Source organism: Sminthopsis crassicaudata, chromosome 1 (genome assembly GCF_048593235.1).
Source record: "Sminthopsis crassicaudata isolate SCR6 chromosome 1, ASM4859323v1, whole genome shotgun sequence".
NCBI classification, from domain to species: Eukaryota; Metazoa; Chordata; class Mammalia; order Dasyuromorphia; family Dasyuridae; genus Sminthopsis; species Sminthopsis crassicaudata.
Window position 1 is genome coordinate 698,700,476 of NC_133617.1, and position 12,329 is coordinate 698,712,804.

Sequence of the window (12,329 nt, forward strand, 5' to 3'; positions counted from 1 at the left end):
ATGGATCAGTGTCTTAAGTGGCAGAAGCTCTCCAATCATGGAACAGTCCAAATAACTGTGATTGGCTCTGCACTATTTAGCCTTTTTTTTTATTAGTGATCGAATAAAAGCATAGATGTTGTAGCATATGTTTACTAAATACTTATTTGATTAATCATATTTAATAATGACACAAAACTAAGGGAAAGCTGGCATAATGGATGGACAGTAAGGATTCCAAAAGATCTGTCTAAATAGATTAGAGTTATTTGGCTAAATAGAAATTGAAAGTCTATAGGAATAGGGGCAGCTAGGTGGCACAGTGGAGAGCACCAGCCTTGAATTCAGGAGGACCCGAGTTCAAATCTGGTCCTAGCTGTGTGATCCTGGGCAAGTCACTTAACCCCAGCCTCAGGAAAAAAAATAAAGTCTATATGAATAAATATAAACTCTTGCACTTGACTACCAAAAAATCATAAATATAAGATAAAGGAGGCATGATTAGAGAACAATTATTCTGAAAAAAAAAAGACCTAGGAGTTTTAGTAGACTACAAACTCAACAGGAATCATCAGTGTGATATGACAACCAAAAAAACTAGTGTGATCTTGGGCTGCAATAAGAGAGGTATAACTTCTAGCAATAGGAAGGGGATAGTCCAATTGTACTCTACCTTAATCAGGATGGAGTACTGAATTGAGTTTGAGGTGCCACAATTTAAGGTCATTGATAAAGTGGCAAACACAATGATGAAGGGCTTTGAGAATATGGTATATGAGTATTGTTTGAAAGAACAAGGTATTTTTATTCTAAAAAAAAAAAAAAAAAGACTCAAGAGGGATATGATAGCTATTTTCAAATATTTGAAGGATCATCATGTGGCTAGATTGCACAGTAGATACAGTGTCAGGCCTGAAGTCAGGAAAACTCATCTTCCTGAGTTCAAACCTGGCCTCAAACACTTACTAGCTGTGTGATTCTGCCACTTTGCCTGGCTCAGTTCCTAATTTGTTAAATGAGCTGGAAAAGGAAATGGCAAATCACTTCAGTGTCTTTGGGAAGAAAACCCCATAATGGGTTCATGAAGAGTCAAACATAGCCAAATGAATGAACAACAAAATGTGAAAACAGGATTATGTATGTTTTATTTATTTTATTTATCATAGGAGGTAGAATCAAGAGCAATGGGGTAGAAGTTACAGAGAAGCAAATTTCAATTTGATGTCAGCAAAGAAAATCTTCCTAAAATTGGAATGGGCAATTTTGAAAGACAATGGGCTCCCATCTGAGGTTTGAACATACTCAAGCAGAGGCTGGATGACCCCTTCTCAGGAAATACAGGGTATTCCATCTACCATGGGTAAAACTAGATAGCTATAGAGATTGGCTCTGGCTCTCCTCAGACTCTCTAACTCCGGAACACTGCTGTCCCTAATGCTTATTTCATTAAAACAGCACTGGAAATACACTTGCCTGAGATATGGGCAGATTTCCCAATATGCCTAAAGACACATGCACAAGACATAATATTTTGTTTTCAACATCTATAAACTATACAAAGACATCATGGAAAAGATTTTATGGAAGAAAGACATAATTTTCTAGCTGAACATCTTTTTAAAAAGTAATGATAGAAAATAAAATTCTGCATTTCTGTGAAGCAGAAACTTTCTTTAGGTATAGAATACCACCATACCACTTAAAATAACAAAGATAGAAAAGAAAAGCAGAACTTACCCACACATCCAAATCCACATGCTGGAAATAAAACAAAATGAAGGAGAAAGAAAGAAATCAGTAATTTAACTTTGCTGCCTAGTTCAGCATCTAACACCTAATTTAAAAATGTTTCTTTAAAAGGACATGCAACTGGATAGTGTAGCTCTGCTCCCCCATTAGTTCCTGTACAATGAGGTTGTTATGCTAGCTCAGGATCAAGAGCAAATAAACACACACACATATACACACGTATACATATACATATGCATATGTGTGTATATAAAAAAGATGAAGCAAGAACACATGCGTGCTGTGGAGAAAGCTATGAGACAGCCAAGGTCAGAGCTCTCAGATGCAAATGTCCAGATGTGTGGAGAGTGATTTCTGTCTTGACTTCATGTGGAATTCTGACCAGCTTATCTGAACTTGCCACTGAAGTATAAAAAGATTCCACAATATAGTGGGAGAGTGAGTCCTAAAGCAAGATGTATGGATAAGAATCCTGAATACCCAAACAGCATCCTACTATGTCAATGAATCAATATTAATTGGTATATATTATATGTAAATATACTATATATATATATATATGTACATATACTATATACATACATACACACACATATATATTTATATATTTGTTTATTTGTACATACATGCAACATGCACAAGGAGCATAGTTTTATCACTTGTCCAGCAATGCAGAGCTCAAGACATTTACATTATATATAGTTGAGATCTGCTTAACTAAAACAAGTACTGATCTTTAGCTAAAAAATTGAGTGATATGCCTCTCAGAACAAAGCTAAATTGACCTTTTAAGAACAGATGCATAATCTATCATTAGCATTACCCAAGTGGGTTAAGTTCACAGCCCACCTAGTTCTGTATTATTTTTACAATAGGCCCTAAAAGATCATAAGAGGATATGGCTGTCTTCTTTGAGATCAACTCTGTTTAAGAGTTAACCCTCGCTTCTTTCGGCACCCCATTTATTGCTGTCATTCATATATGTAGCAGCTAAAAGAGCTCCTTGAATTTGGAATAAAAGGCCCTAAATTCAAATCCGGCCTCATCTTTTCTTACTTGTAGTCTCCCTGTATATAAGAAGGTTGTAGTGGAAGGGGACCTAACACGACTGTGTTGGCCCAAGTTTGATTCCAAGATTTAGAACCTATGTGAACTTACTTTGAAGTCTGTTTCCTCCTGTTAGTGTTAATACTTGCATTGTTTGACTAATAGGATTATTATGTGAAAAGAACTTTGTAAACTTTAAAGGGCTATAAAAATGTAAGTTGTTAATATGCATACCTTAAAGCAAACTGGGTTTTCCTCTTTGGAAATGAAATTCAAAGTTCATGGCAAATCTTACTGTTTCTGTGTTCACATGACTTAGGAGCCATCCAAAGTAATAAGAAGCTTAGAAAGACTATAAGAATCTAGTAAAAAAAAAATTTCAGGCCTTCAGAGGTGGGCTATTTAGGAAGGATTAAGAACTATTTGATATTAATTGAAAACTTTATTTAGTACTGCTCAAAAATTTAAAAAGTAGATCAGCAAAAGAAACAAGGAAGAATCAGGAAAAACTCAATACTCAGTGTTTTTGTTGTTGTTTTAAAGGGGCAAAGATTTATTATGCTGCTTGACAGTGGGCTAATAGCAGGGGAATTTAGCAAAGAGTCAGAATCAAGGAGATAATTGTGAAGCCAAATGAAGCAGGCTAAAGTTCCAAGGGAATCTAGCAAAGAGAATTTAGCAAAGAGCTACAAACAAGAAGAAATTACACTGTCTGACAGTGAGAAAAAGTTGCAAAATGATATGGGTTGTGCTCCCTTTAAGAAACAATTCTTTCAGATGGATTTATTCCTTTCTTATTCCCAGCCTCTCCAATTCAAGAAGCTAGGATCTTTGATTCACAAATCTTGGTCAAAAGCACCCTTTTGAATTCCAATAGAAGATCTGGGCTCTCCCAGTCCCCATTGGACTTTGGCAACTTGGGACTCCACCCACTGGTCCTCTTAGCTAAATCTCTCTCATTATAAAAGAGCCAAGCTGGAGTCCTCTCTTTGCAGAGATTCCAAACATGGCAGCCTTACCCCTGGCATGCCAAGGATCTCTGCTCACTGGAATCCTGTTTCAGGTGCCCTCTTCTCCTTACTTAAAACCTTTTACTAACTAGACTTTAACCTTACTTCCAAACTCCAAAATAAACCTCTTTTATCAATCTAGGTTTTCGGGTCTGTAAATTCCTTTACAGGGGACTTTATGCCACCACTAGACCTCATTTAACTCTGTATCCTTGTACCGAATTCAAAGGGGCTGCAGGGGAGCTCTATTTGATTCCCTGGTTCCCTGAACCTGCCACTAGAACCTCAATTAAACCCTAATTTCATTTAGGTACCCCAATTCTAGACCTCATCAAAAGGAGTTTAGCAAAGAGTCAGAATCAAGAAGATAATTGTAACACTAATTGAAGCAGGATAAAGTTCTAAAGATTTTAGCAGAGTCAGAATCAAGAAGATAATGTTATAGGAAAGAAAAACAAAGATTAGGTTTATATACTTATATTATAGTTTAGAGGTACAACTGAGGAGTAGTAGAGGTTTGGTAGTTTCCATCACTGACTTCTACAGCTTACTGACCAACAGACTGGCCAGCATTGTTTGTGATAAATAAATACTCAGTGTTTCATAAATTTAAAAACCTAATTTATTTGGGAAAGAATTCCCTACTAGATAAAAACTGTTGGGGAAAAGCAGAAAGAAATTTGGCAGAAATCAAGCTTCCACTAATATCTTATACCATTTAACAACAACAACAATCAAAATACTTAACCTGAACATGAAAAGTAAAACCATGAAAAAATAATTAAAGGAGAACAAAACAAGTATTTTTTGTATCTTTGTTTAGGAAAGAATTCTTAATCAAAAGATAGAAGCAATCATAGAAGACAAAATAGATAATTTTGATCATGTGAAATTGAAAAGCATTTGTACAAAGTCTCAGTAATTAGGATAAAAAAGATAATATTAGGGGAAAAATTTTTTTTGAATGAAATTTCCCAAAGGAGGTTGGCTATTCATAATATATAGGACATTAGCAACAATAAAAAAATAAGATCAATAAATATTCCTTAACAGATAAAATGTTTGAAAGGTACAAACCACTTTCAAAGAATTGAAAAACATTAATGGCCATATGAAAGATTGCTTCAAAATCACTAATCTTAAGAAAAATGCGAATCTAAACAAGGTTTCACTTCACATCTATCAAACTGGAAAAGATGATGAAAGATGGGAACAGTCAATGTTGGAAAAGTTGATCAACCAGCAAATATTTAGAGTAACTTCTACAAGTACAGGAGAAAACTAGTAAAAAGAATGAAGCAAAAACTACTTTCAATGAGCATTTTATTTTATTTTTCAAGACATATGCATGTTTTCAACATTCACCCTTGCAAAACCTTGTTTTCCATATTTTTTTCTCCCTGCCTTCCCCTTACTTCCTCTTCTAGACAGCAAGTAATCTAATATATGTTAAACATGGGCCATTCTTCTATACATATTCTACAATTATCATGCAGCATAAGAAAAATCAGATGAAAAAAAATAAAATGAGAAAGAAAAAAAATGAAAACAAATAACAACAAAAAAGGTGAAAAAAGGTGGTGATCTCAGTTCTTTCAATTCTCTCTCTAGGTGCAGATGGCTCTCTCCATCCCAAATCTATTAGAATTAGCCTGAAACATATTGTTGAAAAGAGTCATATCCATCACAGTTGATCATTGTGCAATCTTGTTGCCATGTACAATAACCTCTTGGTTTTATTCACTTCACTCAGCATCAGTTCACATAAGTCTCTCTAGGCCTTTCTGAAATCATCCTGTTGATTTTTTCTTATAAAACAACAATATTACATTACATTCATATACCATAACTTATTCAGCCATTCTCCAATTGATGGACAGCCACTCAATTTCCAGTTTCTTGCCACTACAAAAAAGACTGCTACGAACATTTTTTTTGAACATTTTTGCACATGTGGGTCCTTTCCCCTTTTTTAATGATGAGCTTTCATTTTAAAGGGAAAACAAGAAGTATATATGAAATATATGCACTAGAAGCATAAAGTTAATAAACACAACTCTGTGTGTGTGTGTATGTGTGTGTATAAGAAGCAGTTAAATATAATGTAGTTTTGGGAGAAGGGGCACTAGCAGTTGGAGAAGTCAGGAAAGGCTTTTGACAGAATGTAGTACCTAAGCTGCATCTTAAGGTAATGAGGGAGGAAGAGTGCTGGATAGAACAAGAAAGAACTAATTTTGAACTCAACCTCAGAAATTAGCTAGGCAACTACTGTTCTGTAAAATGAGATAATAGTATCTACCACACAGCAATGTTATAGAAATCAAGTGAGAAGATATGTAAAGCATTTTGTAAACTTTGAAGTGGTCTTCAAATGTTAGCTATTAATAATGAAGAAAGAGAAAGATTCTATAACGAGGAAGTATAAAGGGAATGCAATCCAGGAGAGGGGGAAACATGAGGACAAAGGCACAGAAGTGGTAGAGGGTGTATTGTTTGTGAGAAACAGGCCAATTTGTCTAGATTACAGCTTCAGGACAGGTAGTAAAGTCCAAAGAGGCTGAAAGGATAGATTTTGGGCCAGTTTGTATACAGCTTTAATAAATGCAACAATAGAGTTAATAATATTTTACCCTAGAGGCAATAAGAAGCCACTGGAGTTCGTTGTGTAAGAGTCACCAGATCAGATCTACACTTGAGAAAAATTACTTTGGCAGTAGCAGAATGTAGGCTGGACTGAAGTGCAGAGAGATGAGAAGTAGAAAGACAAACTTGGAGGCTGTCACAATAATATTCTGAAAGATAATGAAGGCCTTAACAAAGAAAATAAAGGTGGCTGTGTCAGTGGAGAAAAGGGATCAGATCTGAGGAATGCTGTGAAGGTACAAAGGGCAAAATCTGTCAATTCCCTGGATAAGTGGGGTAACATGAAATACAGAATTGAAAATAATGTGATTAGGAATCTAACACACTGTAAGAATAGTGTTACCTTCACAAGAACAAGATACAGATGATAACTTAGTGAAGAAGACTGGGGAACTGTCTGACAAGCAAGAGAACCAGGGAGAATAGTGTCATTAAAAACCATACATGAAAGAGTTAGAACAGTAACAAATAAAGCAGATAATTTGAGAAAGAGCAGTTCTGAGAAAAGACCATCCGATTTGGCAGTTAAAGAGTTAACAGAGTTGTTTCAATTGAATGATAAGGGCAGAAGTTAAATTACAAAGGGCTGAGGAAGAAGTCAGAGGAACATAGAAATGGTAAATGTATAAGAAAAAGATTGAATGGAGAGTGAAGCAGGGAATAAATAAGCAGTCTACTAAAGATGGGAAAGTATAGGTTCAAGTAGACATATGGAAGAATTGGCCTTGGTAAGAATAGGGTGTACCTTTTCTGTGAGAGACTAGGGGAAAGAATAAGAGAGAGTAGAAAATGATGTTAAGGGATTTTAAAATGAAAAAAAAATCACTGAATGATAAGCTCAGAGATCATCTTTAGCATGAAGACTTTTCTTAATCATCCAAGAACTAATATCTTCATCTGAAGAACTCATGTAGGCTAAAATGTTTGTAGCAGCCCTTTTTGTAGTGACAAGGACCTAGAAAGTGAATGGATACCCATCAGTTGGAGAATGGCTGAATAAAGTTATGGTATAAGAATGTTATGGAATATTATTGTTCTATAAGAAATGGTAAAGAGGCTGACTTAGGAAAAGCCTGTAAAGACTTACATGAACTCATGCTAAATGAAGTAAACAGAACCAAGAGAACACTGTACAAAGTAACAAGATTATGTGATGATCAGTTATAACAGATGTGGCTCTTTTCAACAGAGAGATGATTCAAGCAATTCCAATAGACTTGAGATGGAAAAAATCCATCTGCAGATAAAAGAGAGACCTATGGAGACTGAATGTAGATTAAAGCATAGTATTTTCTTTTTTTTTTTTAATTTTAGTTAATTAATTTAATCTTTACAAATAATTTATGCATAGGTAATTTTCCAGCATTGACAATTGCAAAACCCTTTGCTTCAACTTTTCCCGTCCTTCTCCTCATCCCTTCCCCCAGATGGCAGGTTGACCAATACATGTTAAATATGTTAAAGTATTTAAATACAATATATGTATACATGTCCAAACAGTTATTTTAAAGCATAGTATTTTACCTTCTTTCCTTGTATTTTCTTTCTCGAGATAGTTCTTTCTCTATTGGTCTGATTTTTCTTGTACAACATGACAAATATGGACATATGTTTAGAAGAATTGTATATTTATCACCTATGTTGGACTGCTTGCTGTTTTGAGGAGGGAGAAGTAAAGAAGGGAAGAGAAAAAATTTGGAAGACAAAATCTTATAAAAAATGAATGTTGAAAACAACCTTTATGTATATTTGGAAAAGTAAAATACTACTGAGAAAAAAAGCTGTCTTCCCTTGTAAATTAGCCTGTATATAACAATTTTGTAATATATTTGTAATTGTTAACTTTATATTTATTTTGTACATTTTGCATATGTATTTCTTGCATTTCTTATTAGAATGTAGGCTAGTAGGAATTATCTCACTCTTTGTACTTATATAACTAACACTTAGTATGCTATGTCTGACACTTAGTAGGTGTTTAATAAGCGCTAGCTGATTAATAGCAGCAATTTTTTTGAGATAGCAAAGAAATACAAACAAAATAAATGCTAACTGGCTGAAGGATGGCTAAGCAAATTATGGTACATGAACACATTATTGTAGCATAAGAAATAATGTATGTGAAAAATTTTGAGAATGAAGCAAGGAATACCAAGAAAACAAAATACAATAAAAATGGAAGGACTAAAATCCAAAACTGAACTCAACACAATTATAATTATTAATCTTGGAACTTTAAAAGTTAAGAAACCTTTTTTGCTGATGGTAGTGGATAATAGCCATAGGATAGTACTGTATGTTTTTGTAAAGGGCCACAGATAGCATATAAATATACTTCTGGGTGAAGTATAAGACCCTTCAGCCTACAGGGAACCTGCTAACAATGTCTAGTTTGGCTCCCTATCTCCCCTAAGGGCTCTCAGCCTCCCTGAGAAATCAGGGGGCATGACAACCCATGTTGTAATTGAAGCAGAGTGATACCAAGTAGCAAAGAGTGATACCAGGTGACAAACTACATACTAATAGCAAGTTGTTTATGTGGTTCCGTGTACACAGTATAGTCAGTGCATGCACAGTATTGCTTTGGTTATATAAGGGTATGAGGGTATATAAGGGGGAGAGAATTTGGAATAAACAGACTCCACATTTCCACCATCATTGGGGACCAGTGCGAGCAGCTTCAATAGTTTTAGATAATCTACAGGTGATGTGGAGATCCGGAAAGTGGTGACTGGAAGGGATCTTTGCTTGGAGTAGAGGGTTTACTTGTATCTCTACAGATGGAGAAGGAATCCAATGGGTACCACCGAGCTGTATCTGTCTGGTCCATTAGAGAGAGAAGGAAAAAGAGAGGACCCTCAAAATGAAGAAGACCCAATAAAAATCAGGTGGTTTCATCTCTGACTACATCTGCTACTGAAAGATCTTGGCAGTTAATCCAATGTGTATGGCAATTGATTCATGAACATCAAAAATAATTGTTAATGAGACTCATGCAGGACTTCACAATCTGTAAGAATCACTGGATTCTCTGACACATGAATTATTGGACAATAGACTGGTGTACTATCTCTTGGCTGCTGAAAGAGGTATATGTGTGATTGTGAATTGATAGTTATTTTCTATACCTTCCTTCTGGAACTCATGGAAATCTTTATAGTATTTTGTTTATTCATATTGTTTGTTATGTTATTACTTACTTGTGTGATATTACAACTTGCTCATGTGATTCCTCACATGCTGATAGATTTAACCACTGATATATATATATATATATACATATATATATATATATATATATATATATATATATATATATATATATACCTGCTTCAATTAAAACAAAAGAAAGGGGGAACTCTGGGTAAGGTATAAGACTCTTCAGCCCAGAGGGAAGTTGCTGACAATGTCTGGTTTGGCTCCCCATCTCCCCTAAGGACTACTCCCCTAAGCTATCTATGGACAAGGAATGACAACATGCAGTATTTGATCACCCTTTTTTTGAACTTCTATAGCAATGAGCACAAAAACCATACCAGATACTCAATAAATGTTTGTTGATTAGCCATTCTAGCAAGGCACTATGAAATACTTCAGAAAAGTATTCTCCTCCCCCAATTTCAGTTACACCAAATTCACAATTGCTGGATTGGAGACATAACCATGAGTCTCAGTAAATTTCATTACCAAGAGATCACAATATTTGGAAACAGAACCATCTTAAAATCAAAGAAAAGGTGTTATCCATCAGTGATAACTTATTCAACAAAGATCAAATTTTAGTTCTACCACTTAATATTTGTAGAGTTTTGGACAAGTCATACATTTCTCTTGGCTCTCTCATCTATAAAACAAGGGGACTGAACTAAATGACAGCTGATGTTCTTTTGAACATCTATGATCCCTTTCATCAAAACAATTACTCAAGAGCTGGTAGTTTTTATGCATATGTGTGACAGAAATGCTACAATCCTGAACTTGAAGTCAGGATGATATGGTCTTGAAATTCACTTGAGATATTACTAGCTGTGTTGCTCTGAGTAACTCATTTAATCTTTCTGAACCTTAGTTTCTTCATCTGTAAAAATGGGCAACATAACAACAACTATCTCATAAGATTGTAGGGATCAAATGAAATCATTTATATAAGCTTTGCAAAATTTTAAAGCATTACAAACACTAGCTATTCTTGTTCTGGTCATTTTTGTTTTTGTTATATTTGTCATCTTTGTTATTATCACAAAAATCATCTTAATCTATAAGCAGGGCACACAAGAAAATGATAACAAGAACTTGTATTTTTGCCACTGGTTACCCTGTAAATCAAAAGAATCTGATAGAATCTTAAATTCCTACACCTGGAAAAAGCAAGAAACACACAAAAATATTTTTAATATGGGAAAGGAGCTCAATGTTGAAATTTTCCATCTAAAATCTGCACTCTCAAAATGTGTGGTGCTTAAATAAGAGAAGAATAATCCTATATTTCAGGTAAGAATTGTACTAGACATTTATTCAAATGTCCACTCATTAATCTATCCAATGTTTATTTAGTTTCTATTATGTGTCCCAGCCTATACCAGTGTTATGAGGAAATTCAAGAGAAATAGAACATTCTCTGCCTTATGGAAACTTGTAATCTAGTTGGAGAGATAAGACAAGAATGTGCAATAAAAAAAAATCAGAACAATGCAGATGACTGAAAGAACACTACAGAATGTTGGTGAGGAAGGCTTCACAGAAGAGATAACAAAGTATCATAATAAGACCATGTTCCTATGAAAATAATGTAAATAATGCCAAAGCTCAGGCTGAGCTATAAGGCTGGTGAAGAAAGTTAAGGACATTAAAAGGCTTGGATTTTTTCAGATTTGTTTTTAGCTGGGAGAAAAATTAGGATGAAATAAGGAAGAATACCTGTACCTTTCCTTGGGATGGATAGGACAATGATAACTGAAAATAGAGAGAAGGAAGAGCTGTTCAACTCCTGATTTTTTATGTTTTCTCTGTAAAGAAAAATGACCTTTACGCTGGAAATGACAGAACAAAAATGTTAGCAAGGAGTTGTCAATTCCCAAGATAACTAAGGAGACTGTAAGAAAGCACTTAGCTACCTGTGATGAATTTAAGTCACCTGGCCCAAATATCTATATTCTCAGTTCTTAAGAGAATTGGCTAATGTAATTGCTGATAGACTCAGTGATACTTGAAAGATTACGAAAACAAAAAAGACACCAAAGGACTAGAGGTCAAGTGTTGCGGTTTTCAAAAAAGGGAAGAGAACAGTTTCCAATCTCTAATCCAATAAGCATGATTTTGATTCTTGGGGAAATTCTAGAATGAATCCTCAAAGAAATGGTTGCTGAACATCCAAGAAAGGGAATTGGTAATTATAAAGAGATGGCACAGTAGCAACAAAAATAGGTCATGCCAGATTAATTTCATTTTGGGAGGGGACACTTTAACTAAACTACTATGTGAGAAGGATACTTGACATAATTTACCTAACTTTTAATATAGCTTTTGATAATGTACTTCACATTCTTTGGTAAAAACAGAGAGGTATGGTACGGATGATAATACAAAGTCTGTTGTTAGTAGTTAAATGTCATTGTGGCAGGAGGCCTCCTAAGAGATCTGGGCTTGATCTTGTGCTGATTAATATCTTTATTAATGACTTGAATATAGATATAAGTGGTATGCTCATTAAATTGCAGATGACACAAAGCAGAAAGGGATAGCTAACATAATGACAGTCAGGATCCAAGAAGCTTCAACACTGGAACGACTCTAAGAAGATAAAATTAAACAGGGATAAGTGTCAAGTCTTGTACTTGAGTACAAAAAAATCAACTTCACAAGTATAATTTAGGGAAAATATGATCAGAAAGAAACTATTCT

General features: G+C 34.7%; 1 protein-coding gene across 8 annotated transcripts in view; it reads right to left on the reverse strand.

Annotated features, from left to right (window-relative positions):
• Positions 1-12,329, reverse strand: part of CHCHD6 (coiled-coil-helix-coiled-coil-helix domain containing 6) — a 339,494-nt gene that overhangs the window by 194,485 nt on the left and 132,680 nt on the right. For 3 of the 8 annotated variants that reach the window (XR_012484952.1, XR_012484955.1, XM_074283783.1), the window contains exon 5: positions 1,717-1,737. The exons of the other annotated variants lie outside the window; for them this stretch is intronic. Coding sequence is in view for 1 of the 3 variants with exons in the window: in XM_074283783.1 (XP_074139884.1) it covers positions 1,717-1,737 (21 nt within the window). In the remaining 2 variants the exon portion in view is untranslated. The remainder of the gene's footprint in view (positions 1-1,716; positions 1,738-12,329) is intronic. 8 annotated transcript variants of the gene reach the window in all.